At 49.2% G+C, this 12,536-nt stretch overlaps 2 protein-coding genes across 2 annotated transcripts in view; one reads left to right on the top strand and one right to left on the bottom strand.

Moving 5' to 3' along the window:
• LOC147096623 (carboxy-terminal kinesin 2-like) overlaps nucleotides 1-12,536 on the bottom strand; it is a 116,728-nt gene that overhangs the window by 79,679 nt on the left and 24,513 nt on the right. The window lies entirely within an intron of this gene.
• Nucleotides 1-12,536, top strand: part of LOC147096624 (protein jagged-1-like) — a gene marked incomplete at its 5' end in the record, with an annotated part of 46,331 nt that overhangs the window by 33,069 nt on the left and 726 nt on the right. Inside the window, one exon of the mRNA XM_085973165.1 lies at nucleotides 6,073-6,147. Coding sequence (XP_085829291.1) covers nucleotides 6,073-6,147 — 75 coding nt within the window. The remainder of the gene's footprint in view (nucleotides 1-6,072; nucleotides 6,148-12,536) is intronic.

Here is a 12,536-nt window from a genome sequence, read left to right as displayed (position 1 = left end):
ACAACAGCAGTCCCACTACCGATCCTGTGGAACACCACTTCCCACCTTTTGCCAGTCTAAGTAGCTACCCTTAACCCCTACTCTGTTTTGTAGCCAGCTTGCTATCCATTCTGCTACTTGTCCCCTGACTCCATGTTCTGACCTTAGTCATGAGTCTACTATGCGGTACCTTTATCGAAGGCCTTTTGAAAATCCAAGTATGTTACATCTATTACATTACCCTTAGCTACACTTTCTGTTAATTCTTCAAAGAATTCAATAAGGTTGGGTAAGCATTACTATTGCTTTTGAAATCCGTGCTGACTATTCGTTATTATATTTTCAGTTTCTAGATGTTTTGCTGTTACACCTTTGAGTAAAGATTCCATTATCTTTCCTACCGCCACATTAAGCTAATTGTTCTATAGTTCCCTGGACTTGCTCTATCTCCTTTTTATATATAGGAATCAGAATAGCTGTCCACCAGTCCTCTGGCACTGTTCCCTTTTCTAATGAATGTTTATATATAAATATATATTCGTGCCTCTGCTATCTTTTCCCTAGCAACTTCTGAAATGCGTGGATGCAATCCATCCAGACCAGGGGTTTTATCCTCTTGAAGTTTGACTAGTTTATCAATTATCTCCCCCCTTTCTATCTTAAATGTCTTGATATCTTTTTTGACCTCTTCAATTGTCATGCCCACCTTGTTAGTCTCCAAGACTAAGGGAGGCAAAGTAATTATTCAATCTTTGTCATTTTACTGTCATTACCTGTGAGTTTATTGTGTGAATCCCTTGTGACCCTGTCCCTATCCTAATTTTACTTCTGTTATATATGTGTCTGTAGAATAGTTCCACATTTCTTTTTATATTCCTTGAAAATTTAATTTCATAGCTGTTCTTGATTTCGTGATCATTTTTTTATTTCTTTCCTAAACTCTTTGGCCTAGAAATTCAGTTGTTTGCGCCAGCCGCTAGCGCCTTAGGAGGAGGAGAAGTGGGGCGCTAAGCGGCTAGCGCCCGGGCGCAGCGCGATCTACGCCTCTCACGAACTTCAGTTAAGATTTAGCGGCGGCGCAAAACCTTTGCGCGCGCTCCGCTGCACGCGCAGATCCTGACATCATTTCATGGTGCAACGCCCTTTGTGCGCCCCGAACCGGAAATTCAGTGGTGCCGGCCTATTGTGCGCCTGGCGCCCCTAGCGACTGGTAGAGGGGAACGGTTCCCAGTCGCTGCGGGGCACGGGGGGCGCTAATTAAAGGGGACTCCTCCTGCAGTATAAATGGCATCCATTTTGCACCACTCCTTCTTCGTGAGAGACGGATCTTTGGAGAGAGACAAAGGTAGAGAGCTTTCTGCTTTGGCTCAACACTCGCATAGGTACTTGTGGCTTCAGGTCACAGCTTTGCACTTGTCTTTAACTTCAGTGTCATAGCATTGATTGGAAACATATAATGGGGGCTGCAATGGGTGGAAACGTTGGGCTTCTCCATTGCATTCAAAGGGCTCAGAGACGCCGTGAGAGAGTGCCAGTCATGGCCAGACAGAGAAGGGCCAACAGGCGTCGGCAAAGGAGGCCTTGCCCACCCAGGGTATACCGCCAGCAGTTCTCATATCTGAACATGTCTGAGGAGCAGTGTGTTCGGAGGCTGCGATTCAGAAGGGCGGTGAACACTGAGATCTGCCACCTGCTTCGCGGAGATCTGCAGCCACAGCTGAGGAGCAGGACGTCTCTGTCGGTGGCAGTGAAGGTGACGGTGGCTCACAACTTCTATGCCACCGGCTCCTTCCAATCCGCTACTGGGGACATTTCCAACATCTCCCAGTTTGCGGTACATTGCTGCATCCGCCAGGTGACCAATGCCCTTTTCAGAAGGAGACGTCAGTTCATCTCCTTCCTCATGACCGTTGACAAGCAGCAAGTGCGTGCAATGGCCTTTGCAGCATTAGCAGGCTTCCCCATGGTGCAGGGCGCCATTGACTGCACGCATGTGGCTTTGCGGGCAACTCGACGTGCAGTTGGTGTGTGACCACAGGCAGCTGATCCTAGCTGTCAATGCCTGCTTTGCAGGCAGCAGCCACGATGCCTTCATCCTGCGCCAGACTTCTGTGGCAGACATGTTCGAGGCCCAGCCTCACCCACGAGGATGGCTTCTCGGGGACAAAGGCTATCCTTTGTTCACCTGGCTGATGACCCCGCTCCGTGCGCCCAGCACCCCTGCTGAAGAGGGATACAATGACAGCCATCAAGCAACCAGGAACATCATTGAGCAAACAATCGGCGTGCTGAAGCAACGGTTCCGCTGTCTGGATCGTTCCGGGGGAGCCCTACAGTACTTGCCTGAGCGAGTCTCCCATTTCGTTGTGTGCTGCATGCTGCATAACCTGGCTATCCGCAGGACTCAGCCACTGCCAGCAGACATTGGAGGACCGCCGGAGGAGGAGGACCAGCACAGGAGGGAGGCAGAAAGTGCAAGGGTCGCCCGTCGGTGGCTTATTGCAAGTCGGTTCTAGGCCCCCTCTCAGGGAATGGCTTGTGCCAATGGCAGAAGATGAATGTAGCCGCTCCACAAGCCCTCAGCCGAGCAGGGCAGCCAGGACTTCCAAAAGAAAGCATGGACAGTGCGATTTAAGATTTTTTTTTACTGTGATACCTCTGTGCCCTTCCCACATGACAAACTAATGGAGAGAAACCCCCCCCAAAAACACAAATACACCAGTCTCGGCCTTTACAAGTAAAACAAATATACCAGTCTCGGCCTTTATATATGAAACAAATACACCAGTCTCGGCCTTTATATATAAAACAAAACATTTGGCCACACCTTCTACTTTTTTCCCTGCAAGGGTGATCCGTTTCGCTTCCGTGACTGGCCCCTACCCGCCCTGCAGCAGCTCCTCAATGGGACCCCAGTGGCTGCAGCAAGGCTGGGGGAAGGCTGCTGAGGGTCAGATGGTGAGACGGCAGATGCCCTTGGGGGTCGGCCTGGACCAGCTCTGGGCCTGGAGGGGCCGGCTGCTGACTGCTCCAACTCTGCTTGGGCGGCAGCAGTCTGTCCAACAGCTGGTGGCAGCTGCAATGGAGGAGTGACAGTGTTGGCTGCAGGAATGCTGCCAACCTGACCGATCACAGGCCCTCCCTGGTCGGCTGATACATTGGCACGCGCATGGGCCAGCACTGCAGCATGCGCAGCAATCTGCTGAGGCACAGACTCCTGGCCTGTGCTGTCCCGAATTCCTGCACTCTCCTTGCCAGCGACTCTATGGAGTCAGGCATCCTTGCCACTGCAGCCATGCTCAGTGTGCCTGTGCTCAGCCTGGGCACCCATTTCCGCTAGGAGCCGCACCTCCTCTGCGCTCACCGTAGCAGGACTGGAGGCCGCACTCACCCTCCGGGGAGAAGGCCGCCGATCTTCCCCACCCCTCCCGCGTTGCTGCAGCCCGCTGGCCCCCGGAGCTTCACTATCCTCCGACCCTCCCCCCCCCCCCCCCCCTGCTCCCCTCCAGGGAAGATGTGTCGCCATCATGGCCATGGGCTGCCTCGGCTGAGGGTGTCCCTGATGGGCTGGCTTCCTCTTCCTCCTCCTCTATGTCTGACTCGGACACAATGCCAGCTTGAGGGGCCGCCTCCTCACCTGGTGAGTCACCATCTGAAAGCAGGGAGGCACAAGAGTTGCTTTAGAGTGAGGACAGGGCGGCAGCGAGGGAGGCATGAGTGCTGCTGTGCACTGCATTGGTTCGATAGTGGCAAAGGATGCTGGTGTGAGGAGCAAGTGGAAAGGGAGAGGTCAAAAAGGTGATGACCTTACCATTGGTGCCCAGAACAGGGTCAGCATCTCCAGTGGTGACGGGGCCACTCAGCCGGCCTGCCATGATCCGCTCTACTCGCTGCTTGAGGTCGCTCAGCTGTTTCAGGTCAGGACGGCCTCCCCCGGTCTGTCGCTGCTGTCTTCTGTTATGTGCCAGCTTGGCCTGCAAGAGAAAGGACCGCCTCTAAGTACAGTGTCAAGCCCTGATCTTGCCCGCACTGCCTCCCATGGTCGAATAGCCCTGACAGTGTCTAAAGTCCTGAATGCGCAAGTGCTTTTCATGACAGTTCCATAGCTGCTGGATGAGGGCTGGCCATTAGGGCTTTCAGACCCGTTTGGCCATAAAGTGAGGTGCACATGCAGGGACGAGGAGGATACTGGAAAGGGTACTCGCCCTGACAACCCGAGTGAGGTCGTTGAATTTTTTCTGGCACTGGGTTGGTGTCCTGCCAACCACGCTGTTGGACGTGACCCTGTTTGCCACATCCCTCCATGCTTTCCGATATTCGGCGGGCAGCGGCCTCCTGCCACCCTCAGGGAAGAGGATATGGCGCCTGCGGTCCACTGCGTCAACCAGCAACCTCAGGCCACCCTCGCTGAAGCGCTGCGCTCTCTCCCTGGCCTTCTCCATTCTCCTGGGCGTGGAGCTGTTCCAGAAGCAGTGTTCAGGCCTTGCCGTAGGGCTGCAGTGTGCAGGGCGTGGCAGCCAAGCAATTCCACTCTCCCCCTTTAAGTGCTGACCGGCGCCTGACTGTCTGCCCTCAATGAGCAACTCGCCGCACCTGCGCAGCGCCCGCCTTCGGTGTTTGCGCCCCGGATCGCCGGCTTAGCGCCTAATGATAGTCGTGCATCGCCTGCTTTAGCGCAGCAGCAACCTCTTGGGGCGATGCAACTGAATATCGGCGAAGGTGGCGCTAAGTTGCGCCGGGCGCAAAAGTTAGTGAACGCCATGCTGTAGCGCCCCAAATGTGGCTATACTGAATTTCTAGGCCTTCATATTTCCTTTTGTCATCCTCTCCTTTATTGTCTATGTACTCAGTGTGTGCCTTTTTCTTTAGTTTCAGTTTTACCCTTATCTCTTTATTCATCCATGGTGTTTCATTATTGACTAGTTTGCTCTTGTTTTTAAGCAGAATATATTTCTCCTGAACTCTTGATCACTGTTTTAAATATTTCCCACTGCTGTTCTATCTCTGGATGTCAATTTTTTTTTCTAGTTTGTTTTCTAGTTCCATTCTCATTCCCACAAAATTAGCTTTTTTCCAATCGATTACTTTGGTCTTTTTCTTACTTATGTCTTTTTCAATCATTATCATAAACATTATTATGTTGTGCTCGCTATTGCCTAGTTGTTCCCCTATGCTTACTTCTCTTATCTGCTCTGGTTCATTTCCCATTACTTGATCCAGCAGTGATCCTTCTCTTGTTGGGCCTTCTTGCGTACTTGGTAAGAAAGGAGTTCTGAACACACTGTAAAAGCTCCATTCCCTTTTCCCCTTTACCTACCCCTTCCTGCCAGTTTATTTGGGGGTAGTTGAATTTTCCCATGATTATGATTTTATGTCTTACACATTTCATTGATCTGCTTACACCTTTTTCCCTCCACTTTCCTTCCACTATTAGGTGGTCTGTAGAATACCCCTATTTGCGTGACTGATCCCTTCTTATCCTTTCTCAATGGTGAGTGTTGGCAGGCTGTTCAATCATGGCCAAACCTGACCCTGTCCTTGCTGAATCTTGGCCTATATATGTCCTATCCAGCAGGAGTTAACTGGATACCAGTCAGGAGCAGGGACCTTTTGTTGCCCTGTTTTCCCCCTCTAAACCAGGAGCTCTGAGGTCTACTGCTCCTCCAGATGGGATCAGTTAACTTGTCGCAGACCAGCCTTCCTGGTCTCTCGGTCTCAGTCCCGCACTTCTTGGCTCATCTGTGATGTACTACATGGTAGAATACCCTGTCAACACTATCTGCTGTCACAGGTGGAGAATGACCTCTTGGACAAGGTAGCAGAAGGCAGCTAGGGAGCCATCAGTCCACGCCTTCAGGATTTGGAAGAAGGGTTGGGGAGGCGGCTAAAGGCAGGATCATAGATTTACATTTTTGAAGTAAGAGTAATGGCACAGTGAGGGTTTTAGGGAGAGAATTCCTGAGTGTTGGAGGGTGGTAGCTGAATACTGTACCGTCAATGCTCTCTCCTACTCTCTTATCTGTCTCTCTTTCTCTCGTTCTCTCTCCTGGGGACCTGTAGAATGTTTTCACTTTTTTTGTTTGTTTCCATCAGAGGGAATTGTGGTCTGTGCAGGAATTACTGTTCAGAGAGGAAAAGGAGTGAGAAGCCGGATGGAGACAGCCGCAGGTTAGAGTGTGAAACCGGGGACAATGAGGCTAGAAATGGTGTTGTTTCTGGTCCGAAGCCAAGTCTCTATCCACTCTGAGAGGAAATGGGTTTGGAACTGAATTGCCAGCGATTTCCTCTGTTGTAGCGGTCACCCCTGCTGGGATAGTGGTTAGCACTGTTGCCTCAGAGCGCCAGGGACCCGGGTTTGAATCCGGCCTCGGGTGACTGTCTGTGTGGAGTTTGCACATTCTCCCCGTGTTTGCGTGGGTTTTCTCCGGGTGCTCCGGTTTCCTCCCACAGTCCAAAGATGTGCAGGTTAGGTTGATTGGCTATGATAAATTGACCCTTAGTGTTAGGGGGATTAAATACGGGGGGTTACAGGGATCGGGTGGGATATGTGGCGGTGCAGGCTCGATGGGCCGAAATGGCCTCTATCTGCACTGTGGGGTTTCTGTGATTCTGTGATTCTGTGATAAGACCCTCAATAATTCACTGACTTCAGTTCCTGCAGCTTTCTGCATTGTTTGGACAGCCCGAGTAAGAGATACTGCTGCCCAGTCACATTGCAATGCGAATCACATCCACCCCACTCATTACAGGCCCCAGGGCACCTGTTAATCCTTCGTTATTTTATTCTGGATTCAACAAGTTTTTCTTCTTTTCTTTTCAATCTGTTCCTAGAAGGAAAGCAAACTGTCTGACAAACCCCCTCATAGTCGAAGCCAGGATTGCAGTGAGACGAGCCCTTGTGTAGCTCATGTTATGTTAGGACATTCAAAATGATCCCCAGTTTTTCTGTTCCCAGGTTCCTCAGTCTCCTGACTTGTTTGCCAGACACTATTCGCACCATGTAAACTTCTGCTCTGAAGGCACTGACTGATGCTAAGATATATTTCCAGGAATTAACCAAATAGCCATTATTCATGTCACCCTAGACAGAATATGTCAGCAGGATATTCAACCATGAAAGGAGTCAGAGCAGAGGCGATCCTGATCACCCTCCATTCCCTACACACAGATACATCGGGCTGGATTTTCATTGAGGAGGCGGGTAGGAGGTGGGACTACAACTTTCGAGGTTGTAGTCCCGCCTCCATCGAGTTGTGGCCAACCCATGCGATTTTGACTTGATTGACCTTGTTGAGCCCGCCCAGCGGGCTCAGCAGGCCAATTAAGGGCCACCTGGCAACAGGTGACGTCACAGATTGATATTTCATCTGTCAAGACCTTTTGACAGATGAAATATCGGCGTTTCACAGCTGTTTGAAGCTGTCAAACACTGACAATCCGTACTCTAAGTTAATTCCTTCCTTTCAGGATGATTTAGAGATCTCTCCGGAACAGAAAGTTGAATGCTGCAATTTTTGACAGATCGCGGCCGTTCTGCTTTCTGTGCTGGTGAGATGAGGGACTCCTGAGACCTGAAGGAAGGAAGGCTGTAAAGGTAAGTAAATGTAAGTAAAACTTCTTTAAGCACTTTAAACACACCAAACACACTTACCTCTGAACTCATGCACCCATCACTCACCTGAACACCGGACATCTCGAACCCTTCAGCCCGACGGCCCGCCTCGCTAACTTGGCGTGGTTTGGAGCTGTCGGGAATCCCACACTTCAAGAATGAAAATAGGGATTAGGCTAAAAACTGCCTGTTAACTACCCGTTAACAGACAGTTAATTGGCACTAATCCCCTTCCCGCCTCGGGAAGGCGGGTCCCAGTGCGGGTCGGGTACCCACCTCCTTTGAAACTGGCATGGAGGTGGGTTGGGGGCGGGATGGGTTCGTGCCCCCTCATTTTGGGATTTTAACCCCCCACACACCTCCAATCCCGCCTCCACGGCCCAATGAAAATCCTGCCCATCGAGTCTGTAGCACAGCAACAGGCCATTCGGCCTAACAGCTTTATGTCAGTGTTTATGCTCCACACGAGAATTCTCCCACCCCTCTTCATCTCGCCCTATCAACATATCCTATTCTTTTCTCCCTCGTGCTTATCTAGCTTCCCCTTAAATGCATCTCTGTTGTTTGCCTCAACTACTCCTTGCGGTAACGAGTTCCACATTCTCACCACTCTCTGGGTAAAGAAGATTCTCCTGAAATCCCCATTGGATTTATTCGTGACTATCTTACATTTATGGCCCCGGTTTTGGTCTCCCCCACAAGTGGAAACCTCTTCTCTACGTCTACCCGATTAAAACCTTTCATAATCTTAAAGACCTCTATCAGGTCACCCCTCAGTCTTCTCTTTTCCAGAGAAAAGAGCCCCAGCCTGTTTAATCTTTCCTGATAGGTATAATCTCTCAGTTAGATACCATTCTAGTAAATCTTTGCACCTTCTCTAAACATAGAAGATAGGAGCAGGAGCAGGCCATTCGGCCCCTCGAGCCTGTTCTGCCATTTAATGAGATCATGGCTGATCATCCAAATTCAGTACCCAGTCCCTGCTTTCTCCCCATATCCCTTGATCCCTTTAGCCTTAAATATATCTAACTCCTTCTTGAATATATTTAATGAATTGGCCTCAACTGCCTTGTGTGGTAGAGAATTCCACAGGTTCACCACTCTCTGGGTGAAGAAATTCCTCCTCATCTCAGTCCTAAATGGCTTACCCCTTATCCTTAGACTGTGACCCCTGGTTCTGGACTCCCCCGCCATCAGGAACATCCTTCCTGCATCTAGTCTGTCTAGTCCTGTTAGAATTATATAAGTTTCAATAAGATCCCCTCTCATTCTTCTAAACTCCAGCGAATATAAGGCTAATCGACCCAATCTCTCCTCATACATCATTCCTGCCATCCCAGGTATCAGCCTGGTGAATCTTCGCTGCACTCCCTCCATGGCAAGAACGTCCTTCCTCAGGTAAGGTGACCAAAACTGCACACAATACTCAAGGTGCGGTCTCACCAAGGCCCTGTACAACTGCAGCAAGACATCCTTGTTCTTGTACTTGAACCCTCTTGCTACGAAGGCCAACATACCATTTGCCGCCTTAACTGCCTGCTGCACCTGCATGCTTACCTTCAGCGACTGGTGCACAATAACACCCAGGTCTCTTTGCACTTCCCCTTCTCCCAATCTATTGCCATTCAAATAATAATCTGCCTTCCTGTTTTTGCCACCAAAGTGGATAACCTCACATTTATCCACATTATAGTGCATTTGCCATGTTTCTGCCCAATCACCCAACCTGTCCAAATCATACTGGAGTTTCACGACATCCTCCTCGCAGCTTATCCTCCCACCCAGCTTTGTGTCGTCTGCAAATTTGGAGATATTACATCCAATTCCCTCGTCCAGATCATTAATATATATTGTGAACAGCTGGGGTCCTAGGACCGATCCTTGCGGTACCCCACTAGTCACTGCCTGCCACTCGGAAAACGACCCGTTTATTCCAACTCTTTGCTTTCTGTCCACCAACCAGTTCTCTATCCAAGTCAATACCTTGCCCCCAATCCCATGTGCCTTAATTTTGCACGCTAATCTCTTATGTGGGACCTTATCGAAAGCCTTTTGAAAGTCCAAATACACCACATCCACTGGTTCTCCCTTATCTATTTTACCAGTTACATCCTCAAAAAATTCCAGTAGATTAGTCAAGCATGATTTACCTTTTGTAAATCCATGTTGACTTTGTCCGATCCTGTCACTGCTTTCCAAGTGCTCTGCTATTACATCTTTTATAATAGACTCTAGCATTTTACCCACTACCGATGTCAGGCTTACCGGTCTATAATTCCCTGCTTTTTCTCTACCACCTTTTTTGAATAGTGGGGTAACATTCGCTACCCTCCAATCCATGGGTACTGTTCCAGAGTCTATCGAGTTCTGGAAGATGACCAGCAATGCATCTACTATCTCTAGGGCCACTTCCTTACGTACCCTGGGATGTAGACCATCAGGCCCTGGGGATTTATCAGCCTTCAGTCCCATCAATTTTCCTAACACCATTTCCCTACAAATACTGATTTCTTTCAGTTCCTCCCTCTCATTAGACCCTATGTTCCCCGGCATCTCTGGGAGGTTATTTGTGTCCTCCTTTGTGAAGACAGAACCAAAGTATGTATTTAGTTGGTCTGCCATTTCCTTGTTTCCCATTATAAATTCCCCTGATTCTGACTGTAAGGGACCTACGCTTGACTTCACCAATCTTTTTCTCTTCACATATCTATAAAAGCTTTTACAGTCAGTTTTTATGTTCCCAGCTAGCTTACTCTCATATTCTATTTTCCCTTTCTTAATTAATCCCTTTGTCCTCCTTTGTTGACTCCTAAACTGCTCCCAATCATCAGGATTATTGCTTTTTCTAGCCAATTTATATGTCCTCTCCTTGGATCTTATGCTATCCCTAATTTCCCTTGTTAGCCGTGGTTGAGTCACCTTTTTTGTTTTATTTTTATGCCAAACTGGGATGAACAAATTCTGTAGCTCATCCATTCGGTCTTTGAATGTTTGCCATTGCCTATCCACCGTCAGCCCTTTGAGTGCCATTCCCCAATCAATCCTACCCAACTCGCTCCTCAGACCATCGTAGTTTCCTTTATTTAAATTGAGGACCCTTGTCTCTGAGTCAACTACTTCATTCTCCATCTTAATGAAGAATTCGATCATATTATGATCGCTCCGACCCAAGGGGCCTCATACAACAAGATTGCTAATTAATCCTTTCTCGTTACATAATACCCAGTCTAAGATGGCCTGATCTCTGGTTGGTTCCTCGACATATTGGTCCAGGAAACCATCCCGTAAACACTCCAGGAATTCCTCCTCCACAGTATTGTTACTAATTTGGTTGGCCCAATCTATATGTAGATTAAAGTCACCCATGATGACTGCTGTGCCCTTATTGCACGCTTCTTTAATTTCCCTTTTAATGCCATCCCCAACCTCCGCCTTACTGTTTGGAGGTCTATATACCACTCCCACTAATGTTTTTTTCCCCTCAGTATTTCTCAATTCTACCCATACAAATTCCACATCATCAGAGCTAATATCCTTCATTACAATTGTATTAATCCCTTCTTTAGCCAGTAACGCTACCCCACCTCCCTTTCCTTTTTGCCTATCTTTCCTGAATATCGAATACCCCTGGATGTTGAGTTCCCAGTCTTGGCCATCCTTGAGCCATGTATCCGTAATCCCAACCAAATCATATTCGTTTACCTCTATTTGCGCAGCCAGATCATCCACCTTATTACAATTGCTCCTCGCATTAAGACACAAAGCCTTCAGGCTTGTTTTTTTAACGCTCTTAGACCTATTAGAATTATTATTTACTGTGGCCACGTTTGATTTAAACCGTTGATTTCTCTGACTGCCACTTTTGTTTTTCTCCTTCCTATCTTTTGCTTTCATCCCTGTTTTCCTTTCCTCTGTCTCCCTGCTCAGGTTCCCAACCCCCTGCCGTTTTAGTTTAAACCCCCCCGAACAGTGCTAGCAAACCTCCCCGCAAGGATATTTGTCCCGCTCTGGTTCAGGTGCAACCCGTCCGACTTGTACAAGTCCCACCTTCCCCAGAAGCAGGCCCAGTGATCCAGGAAACTAAAGCCCTCCCTCCTGCACCAACTGATTAGCGACGCATTCATCTGCTCTATCCTTCTATTCCTATACTCACTAGCACGTGGCACCGGGGGTAATCCAGAGATTACAACCTTTGAGGTCCAACTCTTTAATCTGCTACCTAGCTCCCTAAATTCTTGCTGCAGGACCTCATCCCTCTTCCTACCTATGTCGTTGGTCCCAATGTGAACCACGACCTCTGCCTGTTCACCCTCCCCCCTTCAGATTGCCCTGCAGCCGTTCAGTGACATCCTTGACCCTGGCACCAGGGAGGCAACAAACCATCCTGGAGTCACGTCTACGGCCACAGAAACGCCTATCTGTTCCCCTTACGATAGAATCCCCTACCACTGTCGCTCTCCCACTCTTTTTCCTCCCTTCCTGAGCAGCAGAAGCACCCCTGGTGCCAGGAAGTTGGCTGCTGCTGCCTTCCCCTGGTAAGTCATCCCCCTCAACAGTATCCAAATCGGTATACCTGTTTGAGAGGGGGATGGCCACAGGGGTCCCCTGCACTACCTGCCTGCTTCTACTGCTCCGCCTGATGGTCACCCATTTCCCTTCTGCCTGTGCAGCCCTTACCTGCGGTGTGACGAACTCACTAAACGTGCTATCCACGACCTTCTCAGCATCGCGAATGCTCCAAAACTCATCCATCCACAGCTCCAGCGCCTCAATGCGGTCTGCTAGTAGCTGCAGCTGGATACATTTCCGGCACACATGGTCGTCAGGGACACCGGCAGCATCCCTGAATTCCCACAAAGCGCAGGTGGAGCATAACACGGGGCTGGGCTGTCCTGACATGACTTACCCTTTAATTAATTTTAAAGTGGCCGCCTTGTACCTCACG

Source organism: Somniosus microcephalus, chromosome 34 (assembly GCF_052327205.1).
Source record: "Somniosus microcephalus isolate GS21.2 chromosome 34, FLI_Smic_1.0, whole genome shotgun sequence".
Classification (NCBI taxonomy): domain Eukaryota; kingdom Metazoa; phylum Chordata; class Chondrichthyes; order Squaliformes; family Somniosidae; genus Somniosus; species Somniosus microcephalus.
This window is presented reverse-complemented; position numbering and strand designations above follow the sequence as displayed.